This window comes from Heterocephalus glaber, unplaced genomic scaffold, assembly GCF_053883595.1.
Source record: "Heterocephalus glaber isolate CG9 unplaced genomic scaffold, H.glaber_assembly_v1.0 deba00000347, whole genome shotgun sequence".
Classification (NCBI taxonomy): domain Eukaryota; kingdom Metazoa; phylum Chordata; class Mammalia; order Rodentia; family Bathyergidae; genus Heterocephalus; species Heterocephalus glaber.
Window position 1 is genome coordinate 12,075,118 of NW_028258143.1, and position 22,334 is coordinate 12,097,451.

The following is a 22,334-nucleotide window of genomic DNA, read 5'->3' on the forward strand; positions in this document are numbered from 1 at the left end:
TATAAGCAACCCATAGAAGCATGATGAGAGTAGCCTATAACCCATTTTATATTTAGTATTAGAATAAGCTCTGATTGCATCAATACCACATTTATACACTGCTATTAGAAAACCTTTACCTGCAGCTTCTGATGCAGTAAACAACATCTTAAATCTGGGGCTCCACTGGCTAATCTATCAATGAGAAAAGAAAGCTTAGCGTTAGAAAAATGGCTTGCTTTTTTATATCACAATTTTTAGCTGTATTAATAAGAAATAAAACTAGATTTCTATAGATAAGGAAACCAAGTTCTAGAAGGGAAACACATATGATGATTAAAAGATCAAACTTATTTTAGCCTACCAAGCCCACAAATCACCAGTAGCAAATATAAGAGATACTTCAAACATAATAGCAAGCTGGTAACAGCTTTCTGGATAATGAAAAACTTATAATGAGAAAAAGTCTCTAAATCAGCCCTAGGAAGAAATCACAATATTGTTTCATACCACACAAAGTACGTTAATCTACATATTCAATTCTCAATTATTATGCTGGAGTCTCACTATGAAAACCAAGATTTTCACCTCTCTTTTGCCACTGGGACCCTTGAGTGGCTCTAGTTCTAAACCACTAGGTTCCTGGCAGTCAGCCAGAAGTTCTCATTTATATTTAATATGCTTCTGCTTCTGTATCAGTTAGAAATAAGAGAGAACCTATCTAATCAGAGATTGGCAAATGACGTAACAGTAAGTATTTCTGGAACAACTGCATTTTATATTACTCATCCTATTATCCTCCTCGCTTAGCATGGATGGTCACTAACTTATGCAATACTGACACACATGCTAACTAAAATCTTCTATTCATGTGAAATGTCAATACAGAAATAGAGAATAATTAATTTATCTGTTCTTTTATGTTGACATTTTTAGGCTGTTCTGCTTTTTAAAAAATTATTATTATAATAAATTTTCTGAGGTGAATATCTCACATCCATGTTTCTTTCCACTTTTCTAGGGCAGATTTCCTTAAATAAGAAAACTGGTCCAAGTGTTTGCTGACAAACAAAAGATCCTATTCTCAACAGTGGAAAATTTATTACCCTGGAATGAGAAAGTTGTTTTCCCATCTGAAGCGCATTTCAAGAACAAATTCCTGCCAGAGATGTGCCACTCCTTTTAGTCCTCCATGGTAGAAATTGATCATACAAAGACACAAAGCTAATTTGTATGTTAAACTGTCAGATGGTGCAGATTTGAACTGATTGTAGAGATTCTATTAACAATACAGAAACACAGCAAAACTTGTTAACATTTACATACATAATCAAAAATTGTAGAAGAGAGATTTTAATACTAAATTAACCTATCTTAAGAAAACTAGCTTTTATCCAATACTGTATCTAATTATATTACTCTCTACATTCTTGTTAGACAGATCTGTTTTCAAGATTTCTAGTTAAGATTAAACAAAGTAAAACTAGTTTAAATGAGGCTGAAGTTATAGCTTTCATTTTCTCCTGTGGAACTTTAAACATGTATTTCAAATTTCATGTGCTGTTAAAAGAATCTTTTAATTATAAAATGAGTACACATTTGTTAAAATAAAAGGCTCTGCTTTCCTCCCTCACGATAGGAAATCTCCTTTCCAACAATAACTACTGTAAATAGTTTGATATATCTTTAAAACTGTCATTTAAGTGCTCTCATTTCTCAAAGATAAGAAGAATGTGAAAATTTTATTTTACACATTTTGCTTCATTAAAGATTTTTCCAGGACTGGGGATACAGATCAGTGGTAAAACGCTTGCCTAGCATGTGTGAGGCCCTGGGTTCAAGCAAAGAAAAAAAAAGTTTCCACTCATGCCTGGTTTTGAAATATTGTATACAAAAAATGTTCCAAAACAATTTAATGATTTTGCAAAAATTCTAAAATGAGGAAAATCCTACATCTATGGACAGTAAATTTTGTTATTTTATCACAGTTTTGGCTATTCAAATTATGCTAGTGTTTTGCAAGTCATTATTTGAGTGGAGGCCATGATATTCATTCAATTTTTCAGAGCTGATTTTTAAAATAAAAAGACTACCAGACTAGAAATATAGAAACCCCTAGAAATTCAATGCATTTAAAATATTTTAATATTAAACTCCAACTTACATAATCTTCACTGTCTGATGGAAGATTACTATTGTCTGCTGAAGTAGTTCCTTCTAATGGTTTCTCAGAAGCAGCATCTGGGAATAAAAACTTTACAGGGAGACAGTAATGGGGAAAAAATAAGAACCAAGATGTATTCTGTAAAGGTGAAAATTTCCAATGATGAATGTCATTATATTGTATACCTTAAATGTACTAATAAAATTAATTTTAAAAAACACTTTACAGGGAAAAAAGAATATTCACATGTTAGACAACATTTCCTGCTTTGTTTTATAACTCATACAGACACTAAATTTTCAATGAATTTACCATTAAAACAATGTTCTTATTGTACTGGCCAACTGGTTCTACATTCTCTGGAATTTTATGTTTTTCTTCAAAAAACACAAGACTTATGTAACTAGCCAATTTAAGAAATAAAAAATTTTTCATAAAACAACCATCTAATTGTGAACTAAATAGTGAAAAAAATCTCTTCACTGATTTCATACTAATCCAAAGTTATTACAATTTTTTTTGTACCGGAGATCAAACTCAGGACCTTGTGCTTGTGAGGCAGGTGGCGAAACCACGGAGAAAAATCCTTGGCCCAAAAAGTTACTACATTTTTTAAAGAAGCAATAATACTATGAGACAAAACTATAAAAGAGAATTTTAAAAGACCTATATACAGTAGTCATGAGACTCTGTAGTTATATCATCGATAAGTTTTCATATGTGTCAGGCATGTCCAACCTGTGGCCTATGGGCTGCATGCAGCCCTGGGCAGATAATAATGCAGGTCCACAAGACCATAAACTTTTATCTACCACTATTATGTGATTTTTTGTGTTTGATATTTTTCATGACTCAATTGTATGGTGCTCCAACTGTGCAGGTGACAACAGAACACTGTGTAGGGGAGGACAAAATGTAGTGCTAATGCCACCTCCTGTACCTATCACAATCAAATTGAAATCCACTTACATCAGAAGTTACATGCACTTCTGCAACTTAGCAAGTAAAATGCAGCATTTACTAATAATAGGATTTCAACCCACCTACATGTGTATACCTGTGAAGACAAACATTTATTGTTGTTAAGCAGACATGTAAGTTTTATTTAATTACTAAACTTAGGCTTGTTATTTTTGTAAAAAATTTAGTAAGTTAGAATATTTAAAAAATCAAGTTTTGTCACTTACTTAATAATATTACATATTTTAAATGCAGCCCAAGATAATTCCTCCCCACTCAATCTAGCCCAGGCAAGCCAAAAGATTGGATACTCATCATATATACAATACTAAAATTGTGATAGTAAAGACCCATAACTTTATGGAAGATACACAGAAAATGAGAAACAGTGTAAACCTGTGATGACCAATGTATCTTTTCTATGTAGTTTCTGCTGTTGTGTTTGTGTAGGGAGAAGTGGTTAAAAACTCAATGTATATGACAAATGAACTTTGTAATTTGAATAAGCTCCAAGGATACATTCTGAAGGAGCCTTCTCTACAGAAATTTATTTTCAATCCTTTTATCAGTTTTCCTCCAAACTGTTTGGTACTGCTGACCACTAATTCCTCTTATCATGTATACTTTGGAATAAATTATGGAACATGTTCACGAGACTTTTTAAAATTAACTTTCAAAATATTCAATACTTAAAAAAATTAGAGTAACTTACTAGAAGCCAGATGTCAATACTAGGCACATTTACCAAAATTAACCTATTTTCATACAATGATGTGAGTTAAATATCACTGTGCACATTTTATAATGTTCACGCTGAAAATTTGGCTGAAATCTTGTTTAAACAGCAAGATACACACCAAGATTAAACATTAGGTTCCCAGTCCAATACTCTCTTTATTACATTACTCTTGAAGGTTTTTCCCAAGACTGTCTTAATGTACAAATTGCCAAAAATATAATTATAACTATAATGATAAACTATCATTTATCAAAGACCTATTAAATGCTAGGCAGTACCACAGAGGGGCCTTTAATTTTCACAACAACCTCACGAGGTTTTGTTAGTCTTGTGAAGTGACTTATTCAAAGTCATCCAGTAAGTCAGAATTAACCCCTGGTCCATGTGGCTCCCAGGCTGGGCCCATTCCAATGACACTATAACGAGTAGCCATCCTGGCCCTCTTCTTTATCCCCATCTAGTCATCATAGACTTCTCTACATTGTTGGCAAATAAAATTCAAAAATACAATTCTGATCATGTTGATTTTCTGCTTAAAATGATATTAAACTGCAAGTTAAAGTGCAGTGCTTTAGCACAGCAGATTACCTGCTACCTCTCCAACCTCATCCCTCATCATTTCCAGTGAAGCATCCTATAAAACACCAACTGTTCAATATGCTCTCTCGGTCCTCTGCTATTCCTCTACTTCAAAAACCTTTACTCTATACTCAGCTCAAGTAGGCCTCTTTATGAAACAGTCTATGACCCCTATTACCCAGACAGAGACATATGTACCTTCTACTATGTTCTCACTGCCTTTTGCCAGACTTCTCACATGCAACATAAGGTTGTACCTATTACTTTCTTTTCCCATTAACTTGAAAGAATTTTGGGAAAGTGGATTTGTTTTACTAATTTTATATTCCCAATCTGGTGCCTACGTATAGAAAGAATAAATGCTTATGCATATAGTCATACAAAAATAAGGCATTTAGTTACCAAGAGAATAGTATTGAGGACATCATTATTCAGGGGTGACTCTTCTGCACCTCTGTGTTTTCGTATTTTCTTCTTTGCAGTGTGTACCATATTTGAAACTGATAATTTATGAATTGGAACTGGTGTTGGCTCTGTCAACTTTGACAAAGCGTGAGTTATATCAGCCATTTCTATAAAAAGAGTAGAAATGAATACAGATTATATCACCAACTTTAGCAGATTAAAGTGTGGAGTAAATTGATGACAGTGTAGTTTAGCTATTTTTTCTACTAATGTCACAAGGTCTCAGAATTGTAAAATTTTAATCTACATATCCAGTTTCAGACACAAAAATGAATGACAAAGGTGGCAAATTATTTCTCCACAGCGGACTTAAAAAAAATCAGCCTCTCAAACCCTGCTTTTCAAAATATCTCATTTTTTTTTGGTAGAAAGAACTTATTATATGCATTAAATGTCTTTAGCTCTGGGAATAGCCTAGAGAGAAATGGCATCTGTCTAGTACATCAAAACTTGCTTCTCCAACTTATTCAAAATGAGAAAAATAGATGAAAAGTTGCTGGAAAATGTGCCAAAGAAAAAGGTTGAGACACCTGAAAGTAATGTTAAAAAGAAAAACAGGTCACCTCTTCCTTCTTCCTCAAAGGTGGATCGTCCAAGAATTTCATCAGTTGACTCCTTTCGACGGCAAATTTTAAAAAATTCAGTGACAAAATCACCTACATAGAAAAAACAATTTTACTCATTTTTAACACTTAACTGAAAGAAATCAGTCTTATAAATAAAAGTACATGTCTTTTCATACAAGCAATTAACTAAGACACAGCAGAAAAAAATATTCAGGTTTTCCTCTGAAGAAAACAAAAATTAATCCTATTTCAAAAATAGCCTATTGGGCCGGGGATTTAGCTGAGTGGTTTCGCCGCCTGCTGTGCAAGAGCAAAGACCCAACTTCAATCCCCGGTACCAAAAAAACCAAAAAAACCAAAAATAACTTATAGTCAAAAGTAGCCTGTTCTACCTTCCTGTTTCTCCATGTCCTGGGATATTAAAAGAGTTTTATCAGGCCAGGGATTTAGCTCAGTGGTTCTGCTACCTGCCTCGCAAGCGCAAGGTCCCAAGCTCGATCCCCGGTACCAAAACAAAAAAAGTTTTATCTAGAATTACTCTGGAATGAAAGGAGGGAAAAGTATACTAATAACATGAAAGCATTTTTAATACATTCAAATGAGATAAATATATATTAAAAATTGTGTAAGTATTAAATTATGTAAGTATGTATAAAGTAGACATCTTTCCTTGTTACCTTACTACTCTGAATCTATTAAAAAAACAAACTGAGGGGTCGGGGATTTAGCTCAGTGGTTCCGTCGCCTGTCTCACAAGCACAAGGTTCCGAGTTTGATCCCTGGTACCAAAAAACAAAACAAAACAAAAAAAACTGAAAAACTCTAAAGATATGTTTCTAAAGGATTCAGATAAATAACATAAGCTGAAGGTATTTCTGCTTCTGTTGCATACTGATGTGCTTTATATCTTTACTATAAGAAAGGGGAAATGGGTTTTTTCTAAAGAGCTGTGACAAGGTATGTTAGCACCAAGAAATTAAAGCTTAACCAGACCCTCCAGCACTAAAATACAATGCAAGGAGTACATCTAAGTTTTAGAATTTACAAACTAGTTCTATACAAATCTAAAATATTTTCTGGATTTTTTTCACAAAAATCTATTCAAATCTAGTCAAAGAGGTAGATAATCTATTCACAAAAATTAGTCAAAGAGGTAAGGTTATGGAACAGTAACTTAAAATGAGAATATTTTCAACTGTAAAGTAGTCTGGAATTTACCACACAAGTCAGTAGATGAGAAATAACAGGGTACTGGGAAACAATTTAGTAAATAACTTCATAATGTAATAATTCAATGATTACACAGCAGAAACAATTTATTCTGCATTTACTATATGATAGGCATTCTGTTAAATGTGATACACATAGACACACAGGCACACAATTTCATTTGATTCCCCCAATCCTATGAAATATGTACTATTGTTACCTATTTTCCTGATGAGAATGCCAAGGCTTGACAAGATTAAAAACTTGCCCAAACTAGCAGTTTTAGGCTATGAACCATGGTCTCTCCAACTCTGAAACCCTTCATGTTAACTCAGTAACTTCCCAAGGCCCCACATTCACCCAAACACCTATGTTCTTCACAGTTAGCATAAATGGCAACTGCTAATTGGCAATGGATTAATAGCATATGGTCAATGATAGCCAGGTGTGGTGGCACACACCTATAATCCCAGCACTCAAGAGGCAGGAGGACTGCCATGAGTTTCAGGCCAGCCTGGGCTACATAGTGAGTTCAAAGTCAGCCTGAACTACACGGCAAAACCTTGTCTCAAAAAACAAACAATGCGCCAAAAAAGTGAATGATAAAAAGCTTTAAAAAAAAAGAATGCGTTAGGAAAATGTAAGATCACTGTCATTAATAAGTATATAGTCACCATCAATTGAATGGTTGGAATATATCAGGCAATTATGAGTGAAAGTGGCATGATGAACATGAGAAGAAATAGAGAAAATATTTTCATGTGTACTAAATAGAAGCAGGAAATATGGGAAGGTACAGAGGGGAATGCTTGAGAAGACCTCAAAATAGAGATACACCTATGAAAAAGGGAAGGGAGACACAATTCCAGACATGGAACCTGAAGAGCAATTACTGCATTATTTTTTAAATGTATCTTAAAAAAATGTATCTTAGGGCCGGGGATTTAGCTCAGTGGTTTTGCCACTTGCTGCGCAAGCGCAATGACCCAAGTTCGATCCCCGGTACCAAAAAAAAAAAAGTATCTTAAAAAATGTATGTCACTTAATCCTAAGGCAGGAGACTAGGGCGTGGCAAAACTGGGCAGAAAAGTAGGCATAGCCTGCTAATTATAAAATTCTGGAACAGTTCCCAAATCCCTGTACTTGTACTTCTAGAGAGAACTCAAGCAGCTTTTCCATAAATTGGCTAAAACCTGATGAAGGGAGAAATACAAAAGGACAGCCCACACTGAGTTTTTTCCTACTGTGTTCTTTTATGGTAGCCTGCTCTTGTCCTGTAGAGCATACAACACTTAACTTTCCTACTTTTACTTGGCCAAAATTCACTCTGCAGAGCCTGCTTCTTTACCTATCTTTAATAAATGTAAAACTTTGCTACTGTCAGTACTTGTCTTGACTAATTCTTTAAGACAAAGAACCTAGAAATCACCTCCAGAAGGAGACTCTAGCACCCCAAAACCTGGTAACAATCCTTCAAATAATCCTATGAAATATGTTAGAAGTATTTACTCCTCTTTTACCATAAAAGAAAATAGATTTGTAGGTGCTATACAAGTCTACAGAAGAAGTATAATGAAGACTGTCAAAATCAGTGCTTTCCCATATGCCACAGGTCCAGAGGAACTACAAAGGCAAAGAAGAATATACTAAATAGAAAATACAGGCAATGCTACAGGAGGAAGGAAAGGGAGTAACATAAAAGTGTAAGAAAAATAAAACTGAGATAAGAAAACAGAGAATTCTGAGGTGTAGACTCATTAAAACTAAAAGACAAGAAAAAACCCTGCTAGTGCCATTCAAAAGGATTCACTGCTGTTGGCAAAGATTTCTTCTACATTATGTTTACTCAGGAGATCATAAATGTTAAAAAAAAATTTTTCTAGGTAAGGTGAAAACAAGTGCAGTATATATATCCACACCATTTATAGCAGCACAATTTGTAATAGCTAAATCTAGAAACAGCTCAGATGCCCATCGATGGATGGATAAAGAAAAGGTGATTTTTATATACAATGGAATACTACTCTGGCATAAAGAAGGATAACGAGACATTTTTTAGGTAAATGGATGCACCTTAAGACCATACTTTTAAGTGAAATAAATCAGACACATGTTTAAATATCACATTGTTTCTCTTGTTGAGAAACCCAAAGGGTATAAATAAGGATCAAAATGGATGATAGATTGGGAAGTAGGAAGAATTATGTTCATATGGGAGGGGGAACAAGGGAGGGAAGAGAGGAAAGGGAAGGAAGGGAAAAGATATCAAGATACATCGTGTACAGGTACAAATTTCCTATGATGAATGTGTTCATACGTGTATCAAAAGCACATGAATAAAATTTTTAAAAGTACAGTATAAAGAATGTAATCAGGGTTCCTAATTTGGAAGATAGCTGGATTGATGATATTTTAGAAACAAAACATAATATCTTACCTAGCAAACACTGAGGATTATCGGCTTTTCTAACTCTAACAGACCAATGAGGAGCTTGAATAGGATCCAAATCACTAAAATGCAAAATAATATTATCAGATAATATCAGATATTATATCAATAATATATTATATTATATATAAGATATTATATATTATATATAAGATTATCACAATCCAAAAGATTCATGAACTTATTAAAATGACATCTAACGAAAGCTTTCTATACAAAGAATAGCAATCCATTTTGATTTTCTTAAAACTTACTGCTGCCTCCAGATACATGGCCATTTGGATAAGTTTTTTCCCCCAGTACTAGGACTGAACCAAGGGTTTTCACACTGAGCTATACCCCAGCCCTTTTATTATTGTAATCATCCTGCTAAGTTGCTCAGGCTGGGCTCAAACCTGCAATCCTTCTGCCTCAGCCTCCCAGAAAGCTGAGATTATAGGAATATGCCACCATGCCTGGCCTGGTTAAGTATTTTTTTAAAAAAAAAAATCTTAGTAAATCAAAAAAAAAAAATCTTAGTAAATCAAATTCTTAGACAAAATATAAATACCAAAATCAAAACACAATAACCACCGGACGTGGTGGCACACAACTGTGATCCCACCACTCAGGAGGCTGAGGCAGGAGAATTGCCCTGAGTCTGAGGCCAGCCTGGGCTACATAAAATAAAAAACACAATAACCTAAAATTATATAAAAATGATTCTCAACAAGCAATGTGCCCTAATACCCTAGTGAAATATATTTTAAGAATACAATAAAAAAGAATGAGAAACATGCAAGTGCACACAATCATCACAACCTGCTTTTTTATAATAGCATTATTAAAGACTATAAAAGCTTGCCCCAGATCAAAAGTGCTCTGTTTTCTAAATTAAGTAGATTACTGGACCCACTTAATGGGAAACTACGATAAAATAAAAAAATAAAGTAGATCTACAGTGACTGACACAAAAGATATAAAATATATTAAATGAATAAAGCAAAGTAATATATGAATTCAAACTTTAAAAAGATACACACCAAGATGTTGGCTGGCTATAAGTAATGTGATGATAGGTCTGCTTCTTTATACCTAAATAATCTAATTAAGAGCATTCAAGTTACTTTTGCCATCAACAAATATAACAAATTTATTTTAATTATGAAAAGCAAAAGTGTCCTATTTCTCACTGTTTTGCATCCAGTATGGGAAAGTACTAAAATTGCCTCCCTCTTTTGCTACATTTTTCTCAGAGAATGGTTGCTGCAGTTTTCAAGTTATTTCCACTGGACAGGAGCATAGAGCATGGATATTTTATTACCTACAACATTAAATGATCAAATATTATTCCCACACATTCTGATGATCATCTTTTCAAAGTCCTTCATGAAATGCTTTTTTATAATCTAAGGCAAGTCCAAAAGAATTATGCACTGAATCTTAAGCTTATAGACATCTTTGCTAAATCACAGTACAATTCAAATTGTTCATTATATCCCTGAACTAAGAATCATGTCTTCAAAACCAGCAACCTAAAACACATTTGTAATCTATACAGTAATTAATAGGTCTAAAGAGTGACCTTTAAAAATAAATCAACCAACCTCATTAAAAACTGATGTAAACAAAAAAAGAAAATTACTAACCAATGGTAGTTAATTTATTCTACTGAAGTTCTTTAACGTACTTACGAATACACATCATTATCCACAATGATCCCTTCAGTCAGATGAGGCCATGTAGTTGCTAGATGGAGTTCACTAAAATAAACAAAACATAAAATATATCCAAAATCTTTAATATTGTTTGCACACACATCCTCTGACTCAGCAACTTTTCTAGAACTGTATTCTAAGGAAATAACCAGATGTATATACAATTATGTTAAAAGTGGTTTATATATAATCCAATAAATTGAGAACTGGTTTAGCCAATGATAGCACATCAATATGAAGTTAATTTTTTGCAGCTATTAAAACCCCTATTAATAACCAAAAGTATAAATAATCTAAATGTCTATCAACTAATATGGTATACAATATATTCATACAATGGCATATTTATAGCTATAAATATAATAAAGGATTCATGCTACAACATGGATAAATCTCAAAAACATAGTAAGTAAAAGAAGCCAGATATAAGAGGCTACATATTTGACTCCATCATGAAATGTTCAGAGTAGGCAAATCCATACACAGGGAGTAGGTTCGTGTTTGCCTGGAACTGGAAGGTTTTGGATGATTTGGCGGGAGTGATGGACCAAGAGTCAAAGCCTTTCTTTTTGAGATAAAGAAAATGTTTTATGATTATAGTAATGACAGCTGCAAAACTCTATAAATCTTTAAAAAACCCACTGAACTGTATACTTGAAAATGATAAAATTTCATGGTAGGTGAATTATATCCTAATTCTGAAAAATATGGTATAAATCAGGAGTTGTCCAACTTTTTCTACAACGGGCCAGAGAGAGATTATTTTAAGGCTTTGTGAACCATGTATAGTTTCTGCTATATTCTTGTTTTGTTCTTCTTTAAACTGCTTAGGAATATAAAAACCATTCTGAGTTTACTAGATCCATAAAAACAAACTACTAGTCAGATTTGGTCCACATGTTTAATATGTTTCTTTTGACAGAAACATGAAATTTCAGAGTTTTCAAGTTAAATTACAAATTAAAGAAAGCAGACATATTTATTTCCAGTACTATATTCGTTCCAGCAGGCTACTGTATCATAAAGTATGGTAAAGTTGATGTCAATATAAATTTAAAAAGTAAAACAAACAATGCTATAATTCAAATGATAGGTTCAACTTCTCACCTAATAGGATCTTCACAGGCACCAAATGGTAACTTGCCAAACTCCAGTCCTCCAACTTCTCCTCCTACCAGAGCATCTATATCTAAACAAATGAAATATTTTTCCATTTGGCAAAAAAGAACTATATAAGAATCTAGTTAGGCTGTAATCTTTAGAAGATTATAGCTTTAAAAGTGCCTATAACAGAATACATATAATAAGTCAGCAAGTTAGAGCATGTTATAGTTGAGTATTAAAGACGTCTCCTGAGAACAAGAATGTAAGTAAAAAGATACATGTATTTCTATTATGCAGTGGTTCATTTAAGCCATGTCTTATAAATTTAGCCTTCTGAAATAATCCTTAATTGTTACTGAACAGAATATTCCTGCAATTTTGCCATTTTCTAAGAATATGATTAATATAACTTAAGTATTAAAAAAATAAAATCACTAGCCTACATTCATTCATTTTTGCTGTAAATAATTTCTGAACAACAAATTAGCAGATTTGGGGAGGGGGGATACTGGGGATCAAATTTAGGACCTTGCACTTGCCAGGCAGGCGGCAGCACCCCTGAGCTACATCCCCAGCCCAGCAGATTTTTTATTAATAAAATTATATTTTAGTTGACAGTACATGGAAATATTTATACTTTCGGAAAGAACTACCCGTCCAATATAAATAGTCTCTAAAATTGGAGGAGAATTCACAGGGTAACCCCCTGTCCTTAGTACCATCTGTCCTAAGGAACTAACAAACACTTCTTTGAAAGACATTAAAAGGGGTTGGGGATGTAATTTAGTGGTGCCATGCCTGCCTGGCAAGAACAAGGTCCTGAGTTCCATTTCCGATATCAGACAAAGACATTTAAAAGATTTCTCTTTGAAATAATACAGATGGCAATATTTAATTATTCACATTATACCAGAAATTGTATTGCTAAGTTTATGAACATTCCTCACATATGCTTAAATCACATTTGACAACTGTCTCTGCCCTACGTAAATTGCTAAAATTAGTCATGAAATATGGCCTTATTACTTGTTTGTTGTTTCTTTTTTTTTGGTACTGGGGATCTGAACTCAGGACATTGCACTTACGAGGTAGGCACATTGCCACTGAGCTAAATCCCTGTCCCGTATGGCCTTGTTACTTGATAGTAAATTTTCTCAAGACAATTCATTCCACTTTTCCAACTAAAGTATGTTTGTAATAATAAAGGTCACAATGACTACCTTTGTTAGAAGATGTGAATTTTGAAGAGCTTAACATTTAAAACAAACATTTTCACAAAGTGGTAAGTTAAAGATTATTACTAGAATATAAGTGTACAAAAGTTTTAACTGAATTAAAAGTTGTAAACCAACATTGTGGACTGAAAAGTATAAGGGAATTAAGAGTTTGACTAGAGTATAAATGTGAACATTACCACTTGGTGACTATTTGACATTAGGCTAGTTAATTAATATAGTAACTCCTATCTCACAGGAAAATAAGAATTACACAAAATAGTATATAAAATGCCAAGCAGTATCTGGCTCACCTTGCATGTCAGTCCTTCCCCTTTATAAGAAAAAATGTGAAGGATTTATATGGCCTTCAATCCACTGAAAGGTTTCTATTTTTAAACACTGGCAATAGGACATTAACAAAGATCTTATTGGCAATCAGAATTAAAATGCTAAGATTCTAGCCCTTGAGCTTCTTAGATCATCAACAAACCACAACCACCTTGGGAAATCTTTTTTTTTGATGAGGGTTCTAGCTATTGAATCCAGGCCCTTGCACTGAGATTCCCCCTCCCCCACCCCTGCTTCTGCCCTAGGAAATCTTCAAAACTGCTTAATAATGGAGTGGCTTTGGAATAAAAGGAAAAAGAAAGTAGGAATTAAGGCATCTAACTAGAATCTGATTACAAACTGTCCAGGGGTATCGTCTAAGAAATAAATTATTGACACAAACATGTGAGTCTTTTGGCTATATTATTCTAAGTTTAGCTTTTATTTTCCTTTGCTAGTTATGATACAGTTCTCTGTGAGCTACAGTTTTCAAATTGTCCAGCACTATATAAAACAGCAGTAGTACAAATAATTGCCAAAGACTAAGTATCTGTTACATTAACTTTATTATTATTATTTTGTTTTGTTTTTTTAGACAGGGTCTCACTATGTAGTTCAGGCTGGCCTTGAACTCATGGAGATCCTCCTGCCTCAGCCTCCCAAATGCTGGGATTGCAGGGGTGTGCCACCACACCCGGTGCTTATATTAATTTTAGTATCATCGCTAGTCTACCAATTATCTTTAATCCTATAAATAACCACCTATTTAAAACAAAAATAAACAGTGAAGAATATTTATTTAGGGGAATAAGACTGACAAATGTTTTCAAGCTAATAAAAACCTTATAATTATTTATAAGTTTTATTAAATTTCTTATTAAATGTACTTGAATATCATTTACACTCATAGATTAAAGAAATACCTTGAAATCAAAACTTCAATTAGGGTATATGACCATCAGGCTGAGCTTTTCAAGAACCTTAGTGATGATGTCTTGTTCATACTTGTGTTGTTTGCACAACCTGACCTATTATAGGCTAATAATTAATGATTATTAAATGAATTAGTTCATCAAAAGCTAATTTTGATAACATTTTCATAAAATGCAAGTTAAAGTAAAATATTTTATAGTTTTCCCTGTGTATGTCTACACATAAGTATTTTCTTTGTTTAGCTCCCTTCAAACTCTAAGGTTTTCTGCATTCTATTCTTAGCTTATGAGAGTGGCTTCTTTTATTATACTGTTAAAAAAACCCTTCTAAACACAGACATTTTAATCATTCACTCAAGTAATTTACAGCCCATAATGTTACACAGCAATGGATGCTGTATAAATAATTAGCTTTCAAAGACAGATTGTCAAAGAGAAAAAAATTAGGTCAAAAATTATACTTTGAATTACAAATATTTCTAATGTAAAACACTTGAAAAACTGTTAAGTAAATTTTAATTTCTGAATATATTTCCTTTTCCCATTCATATTTGATAAGTTAAATACAATTCTAACTTCTCTCACCTGGAGGTTGCTGAGGCCAAAAGTACTGCTGCCAATCCTGAAGCACATAGGTAAATCGAATAGCAATACTAACTGGAGGCAATGGAGTTAAAGGACACCCCTGGGAAATACATTCAAAGACAGTATCATGTAAATGCTGGTTCCTTGTTTTAATAAATTCATCATCAAAACTTCAAACTTATGGAATGGGTAAAATACTCTTATGATGGATTTTCAGTTTATAGTGTTAAGACAATAGTGTACATAATCTAGTCGTTAACAAGGAAAAAAAGTCACTGAAGTTATTAGGGCCAAAAGGTGCAAAATTTAGAAAATAAGAAGGAAGACCCTGTAGTAAGGAACAGTACTGGTAAATATGAGATCTGGTTTTTAAAAAATGGGAAAATAAACTCTCCAAAGAATCACTCTATAATTTGTCCATGTATTTCTGTACTTGAGAGATTCTACAATTTTCATACACTACTTCCACAGATGTTTTCTTTTGATGAAAAGGTCATGTGGTTTAAAAAAAAAAAAAAAAAAAAGCTTTAAGCTTGGCACAGTGGTGTGCACCTGTAGTCCCAACTACTTGAGAGGGCAAGACACGAGAATACCTGGAATGTAGGTGTTCAAGGTCAGCCTGGACAACACAGTAAGACCCTACTACAAAAACAAAAACAAGCAAGCAAAAGAACACTTTAAAAAACAATGCAAATTACTTTAAAACTTCTTATACTAAGGAAATATTAAATTCTATTAAGAAAAATGATCTTTCAAAGTATCTTTTACAATTTGATTATAAAATACAAATTTTTACTATAAACTTTTGAAATTGAATATGGGGAAAAAGTAATAAACTTTCTAAAAGTGTAAAACTAGTTTTGGGGAGATCATATGCATAAGTTAAATGAAAATAAGCTAAAATTAAAGCTAGTATTGAATATTTCACTGAATTTTAAGACAAAGCCACTCATACAAACTACACTGTATTAATGATCAGTTAACAAAAGAAGATTCATCTTTAAGTTCACTAAATATCATGAAAATTAATACTATCATCTAATATCATCTATGCCATATATTAAGTGGGACAGGACTTAAACAAGAACCACCGAGGCAGCTTATGTAAATGCACATTCAATGTTCTTCTCCATCTCAAATCAGTTTCCAGGTGTTGCTAATAACACTGTTGGTCTGGAGACTACACTCTGAGTAGCAAAAGAATAAACAAGTGATATGTAGCTGAGCAGGATATATGTCATTAATAGGTTTAACTGAATGTACAAACTCATCCTGAAATCACAATATCAGGTGACTGATTCCTAAAAATGAATTCAATTTTAGGGTGCTGTGTCTTAGATAAGCAAAGTAAAATTTGGCTAGTCAGGATATATATACACTTTTAGGCAGGTCCAGATATCAAATGAGTGTTCAGCCACAGTAACATGCAAATAGTCTGGAAGCAGTAACACGGTCACTTTGATAAATAACCTTTGCCCTAATTACAAAGCACTGTAGATAAATATAAAGACATCTGAAAAGAAATAGCTAGGATCAAACACGACATAGATATCTTTTTGTATCCTAAAAAAGGCACAGAAAATCCAGGGAATAAGTGGAGCTCTAGGCACATGCCTACTGAGCTTTGGTTATGAAAGAAGGCAGTGACATCATAGGATTACAGACTGCATTAAATGGGACTGGATGTCTCTCTGCCTAAGTAAGACAATGCGGAAGGGCACTCCTGCTTGGTACAAAGGCTTTATTAGAAAGTATAGGCCTGAGGGAAATAATTGTGTGAGGGAGGAAGAAAATGTCACACTCACATCATAAGCAAGCAACCTAAGGTTCTAAGGCTAGATATGCAATACCTCAAAATCATCACGGAACAAGAGGTTCCAAATGCCATTTTAAGACTTGGTTCTGAAATATTTTGTAAGTAGAAAGCAACCACAAGATTGTAAAACCACTAGAAAGAATGGACAAGAGAGAAAGTTTTAAATTTTATTTTATTTTTTGGGGGGTTTTTTGGTTTTGCTTTTTGGTACTGGGGATCGAACTGGGGTCCTTGCGCTTGCTCAGCAGGCAGCGAAACCACTGAGCTAAATCCCCAGCCCTAAAATTTTAAATAAAACCCTTATTTAAAATGATCTGTGAACAAAATGTCCCAAACATGAAAAAGAATGCAGTTCTAAAAGAGACAATTAAATCAACAGATTATAAAACCATAAAATGACAATGTGAAAGAGCTAAGAATATCTAAATTGAAAAAGGAAAGATCACTAGGGTGGGATGAAGTTTTTAAATATTTAGGTATACGCCAGAAGAGCATCTAAATTTGTATTTTATGTGACTAGAAATGGGAAAACATCCTTTCAAAGGGAACCCTTATCTAAGAATTAGATCTCATAAAATGAAATTCCCAGTGGGGGGTGAGTGCACTGGGGCAAAGAAGTAATGTTTAAAAGTAATTTTTATAAAGACAGTTTCTTTAGGGCTGGGGATTTAGCTCAGTGGTTTCATTGCCTGCTGTGTAGGCGCAAGGACCAGAGTTTGATTCCCGGTACCAAAAAAAAAAAAAGTTTCATTAAAACAGAAAAGAACTATATATATATATTGGGTAGCTTTAACTATGTAAAAATGTTTAAGGTACCTAACCAAAGTCTGAACTATATTAAGTTTAATTCTTTACAAATAAATATCAAGGCTGATTTAGTATCCGAAGAGTAAATTTTGTTAAAATTTTAATGGACAGATGATGTGATAAACTATACTTTTGTTTTAAAGGCACAACTAGTAAATAGCCAAAACATAAGCCAGGGTTGACAAATCAAGATAGTTTCTAGTTTTTTAAAACAGAGAGGCTGAGCTACACACAGAAATAACAAAAAAGAAAACATTAGTGAACATCATCATCAGATCGTAAGAGTAAGTTATTTGTATCAGACCAGAATTTGACCTTAAAAATTTACAAATTTATACATATAGACTTCATATTAGAGAAAAAGAAGGACCGGAGATTTAGCTCAGCGGTTCTGCTGCTTGCCCCACAAGGGCAAGGTCCTGAGTTCGATCCCTGGTACCAAAAAAAAAAAAAAAAAAAAAAAAAAAGAAAGAAAACAGTAAAAATTAACATACTTGACTTTCTCAAAAATTTCCAAAAATGCATATAAAATTAAGCAGTATTTATAGATTTCATGCCCCAAAAAGTTTTTAAAAAGAAAATTACATACCTAAAGAAAGGCTCTAAAATACATGCATCTATTTTTTAATGGAAATAATCATAAACAGCAGTAGTTTTGAAAAAAAGGAATGAAGGCTAATATGAAGGTTTGACTTACTTCAGTTTCCTAACATGATACATGAATTATTTTTTTTAAATGTCAAATATTTACCTAGATGGTGATAATCCTACTACTACAGTGTTTAGGACCTCTACACAGAAAATAAACAGAGTCTGCCAAAAATATATATATACACACTTCAGGAAAAGAAAACTAGTATGATGTTTTTTCAACAGACAGTGTTATCCTAGGGGACGTCGTATATTGCAGAAAACCACCAAAAAACCCAAAAATCATTAAAATCTCCAAAAAGGTAGGAAAACTAGTACGATGAACACCTATATAATTTTCAGGAAGTATATCAGCCATTAACGCTTTGCCACAGATACACACATTTAAGTGTATTTTATTTTTGACTGAACGTCTAAAAAGCTGTAGGCAAAAAAAAAAGTTGTAGGCATCATTACAGTTTACTTCTAAATACTTTAGCATGTAATTCCTAAGAACAGACATCTTCCTACACAGTCATAACAGTTATTACACTCAAAAAGTTTAGCAGATAGTATGTCCTAATATATAGTCCAAATTAAAACATGATTATCTCAAATCAGGTTTTTAATGGTTATTTTGTTTTGATCAAGTATCCAATCAAGAATCATGCACTGAATTTAGATGTCATGTCTCATTAGTCTTCCTTAATATAAATAGCTCCCAGCCTTTACTTTGACTATCATGATACTAACATTTTGAGGGGTCTAGACCAGTCGCTTTGCAAAATAGAGTTCACTTTGGAAACATGATTGTTTCCTCATGTTTTAATTTATGTTAAATGTTTTGGCAGGAATGCCACATAGGTGAAGATATATCCTATTCAGCGTACTACATCAGAAGTTACGTGATGACAGTTTGGATTTAATTAATTTTAACTGGTACATAAACATTAATTTATTTGATATCAGTTAATCAAGTTTGATCACTTATATAAGGTGATATCAATTTTTGTACCCAACACCCTAATTTTTCTCCGAGAGTAGCATAGGCAATCCTCTTTATCTCTGTGATAATTTTTATTTGTTTGTTTGTTTTTTGGTACTGGGGATCGAACTCCGGTCCTTGTGCTTGCACAGCAGGTGGTGAAACCACTGACTAAATTCCCAGCCCCTCTGTGATAATTTTTTTAATAGAACACCAAATATATATTCAGTACATCCTATTTAAAAATCAAATCAAACAGATTTGACAAAAAGAGAGCAATTCAGAACCCAAAGAGTTCAGGTCCCAAGGAACTCAGTTAGTATCCCAAATAAGCAGCCACCTGAAGCCCTTTAGGCTGGGGAGAATGGCAATATCACTGTTAGAAGACAAAGGATAGAACACGGTCAATTAATATTAATAGACTAAACAAACAAAACAGATGACTTTCTAATTGGGTATTTTGTTTCTTTATACATAGTAGTTTAGTCAATTAGAGCCTTCTAAACAGTTACACTATTCATATTATAGAGAAATATTTCTATATGATCAAATTATCAAATGGCTTACTTTTATCTGGATCCCAAATAAGACTGACAATATCAATGCCAACTCACAATCTTTGATTTGAAGATATCCAGTAGACCTGATAAGTGAGTGTACTGATTTGGCACTTTTCGAAGATGAACCATCTCAAAATCAGTTCGGACACCAGGACCTTGACATTCTCCTACATACATTCTTCGCCATTTGTGAAGTATTTGGACAAACAGTGGTACCTGACTGCAGGACATGATTAAATATGAAAAGAATGCAAGTTCATTAAAATTTAATAACTCCATAAACTCAAAAATTTCCTGTGATATTTTAATCTCAATTTTCTGAAAGATCTAAATAAGGAATATTCTCCAAACACAGATTCTTATGCACAAAGAAGATACTTAGTTCCTTTTATCTTTGTGCTAAAAAGCTGAGAAAATGATCATCTAGTAGCATTTTAGTCAGAAATTGTCAAGAATGGGTTAAGATCATAAAACAGCAGATTAAAATTTTCTTAACAATAATTACATATATCATTATCAGTCTTTCCAAATTCATGATAAAACCTGATCGATAGGTATTAAATAATATAAATTAAGCCAACTGTGGTAAAATATTTCTCATTATAACATTTACACAGCTGATTCTTACTATTCACAGATTTCCATACCTGCAAATTAGCCTACTCACAAAAATTTACTTTTAACTCCCAAATCAACATTCACAACACATGCAGTTACTTCCAGACATTTGCGGGGCAGCAAAACTCTGGGTAACTCAACAAGCATGTTCCCACTGAATTCAAGTAAGGTAATGCTCTCCCTTGCTATAAACAAGTTATCTTTTTCATGATCCACTTAGAGCTACAATTTTTGGGGTTTTTATGTTTTTGTTGATTTCACTCTGTAAAATGGCCCCAAACCACAGTTCTGAAGGTAATACTCTCAAGTAAAAGAAAACTGTGATATGTCTCATAGATAAAATGTAAGTGTTAGGTAAACTCCATTCAGGCATGAGTTATAGTGCTATTGGTCTGAGTTCAATTCTAATGAATCAAAAATATTTTTGAACAGAAACACACATAAAACAAGGTCATACATCAACTGGTTGACAAAAATGTTGTGACCAGGACTGGGTATGTTGCTCAGTGGTAGAGCATTTGCCTACTATGCTGGAGACTCTGGGTTCAGTCCTCACAACACACGCACAAACACACACACTGTTGTAACCAGGGGTTTGCATGAACCTAATCCTGTACTTTCTCCTAGAAACAACGGTTCAGGATTTAATAATAGTGTTTGTAGTAACTCTACAGAACATAACTACCTCAAATAAAAAGAAAAGACTATACAAATATATTCCCAAGTTAATGCTGCTACATTAGTAAATGTTCCAACCATTCCTTTTATTGAAAAAAACCCCCTCAAATTATTCAGTGTACATGACAAAATATAGGATATAGTACAAAGAACAGGATATACTACCAAGTGCACCCATCGTAATACATTTACTTTTCCCTAGTAACTTGACATTTACACTCTATTTGATACACAAATGAAATACAACTCAAAATAGCAGAATACTAATTTAGAAAATTTCATGTACTTCAATATTTCCATTTAAGAATAAGGCCTAAAAATATTTATAATTAAGTTTTTGGGAAGTTATTCCAAATAATGCCTAGAAGTCCTCAAGTTTTAAAATTAGATTTTGTAGTATAATTTAATAAACTAAAATTTTTAAGCAGAGTGCAAAGATAGTACAATTTATTTTTCCTTTCACATATACATTGAATATTTCACTAAGATGACTTCTGGGTGGCCCTGGTTGAGCACACCTATAATCCCAGCTACTTGGGAAGATGAGGTAGGAGGATTGAAAGTTCAAGGACAGCATGGACAAGTTATTCAGACTTTGTCTAAAAATGAAAAATATGAAGTGTTAGAGTGACCTTCAGTTCACTCTTCAGTACTGCAAAGAAGAAAAAACAAGAAAAATCAAAGAAATGATGTCCAAAAAGGTTTCATTAATTTTGCCTTCATATACCAAATTTCAGGATATACAAGTACATGTACTAAGTTCAAACTTATAGTTAATATAACACTTAATAACTATTTATCTTCATAAAACATCACTAACAGGGCCAGGGATTTAGCTCAGTGGTTTTGCCTCCTGCTGAGCAAGTGCAAGGACCTGAGTTCAATAACCAGTACCAAAAAACGAAACAAACAAAAAAACCCATCACTAACAATAGTTTTTAGGTTATTGTCTAGGATTCTCAGACTGTCCACTTACCAACCAGTGTTTCCCAAAGCAATCGAAACAGAACTCAGAAGAAGATTGCACTTAGATTCACTGAGAACTGCATCACTGTGTGCAGCAGGAGCAATCACCACAAACTCACGTAGGCCATACCTTAAAGGAAAAATTATTGCATTAAACAGTGGGAAAAATATAAAAGTATATGATTTGAAAAACATGAAAAACTGTCCCTGTAGGAAATACAATTCAGATTTACATGACAGGTATTTTTTGACCAGTGACAAATGAAATAACAACAACCTGAATTTTCCTTAACACATTCAAG

General features: G+C 33.3%; 2 protein-coding genes across 10 annotated transcripts in view; one reads left to right on the forward strand and one right to left on the reverse strand.

Annotated features, from left to right (window-relative positions):
- Zranb3 (zinc finger RANBP2-type containing 3) overlaps nucleotides 1-1,168 on the forward strand; it is a 284,160-nt gene extending 282,992 nt beyond the window's left edge. The window contains exon 22 of the mRNA XM_013076896.3: nucleotides 1,001-1,168. The gene's annotated coding sequence lies outside the window, so the exon portion shown is untranslated. The remainder of the gene's footprint in view (nucleotides 1-1,000) is intronic.
- Nucleotides 1-22,334, reverse strand: part of Rab3gap1 (RAB3 GTPase activating protein catalytic subunit 1) — a 163,332-nt gene that overhangs the window by 50,881 nt on the left and 90,117 nt on the right. For all 9 annotated transcript variants that reach the window (XM_087195707.1, XM_087195712.1, XM_004836111.4 and 6 more), the window contains 11 exons: nucleotides 22,043-22,162; nucleotides 19,825-19,990; nucleotides 14,973-15,072; nucleotides 11,915-11,996; nucleotides 10,784-10,852; nucleotides 9,099-9,172; nucleotides 5,450-5,542; nucleotides 4,824-4,993; nucleotides 2,144-2,233; nucleotides 1,086-1,258; nucleotides 120-174 (listed from right to left, as the gene is read on the reverse strand). In XM_087195707.1, the coding sequence (XP_087051833.1) occupies nucleotides 120-174; nucleotides 1,086-1,258; nucleotides 2,144-2,233; nucleotides 4,824-4,993; nucleotides 5,450-5,542; nucleotides 9,099-9,172; nucleotides 10,784-10,852; nucleotides 11,915-11,996; nucleotides 14,973-15,072; nucleotides 19,825-19,990; nucleotides 22,043-22,162 (1,192 nt within the window). The remainder of the gene's footprint in view (nucleotides 1-119; nucleotides 175-1,085; nucleotides 1,259-2,143; nucleotides 2,234-4,823; nucleotides 4,994-5,449; nucleotides 5,543-9,098; nucleotides 9,173-10,783; nucleotides 10,853-11,914; nucleotides 11,997-14,972; nucleotides 15,073-19,824; nucleotides 19,991-22,042; nucleotides 22,163-22,334) is intronic.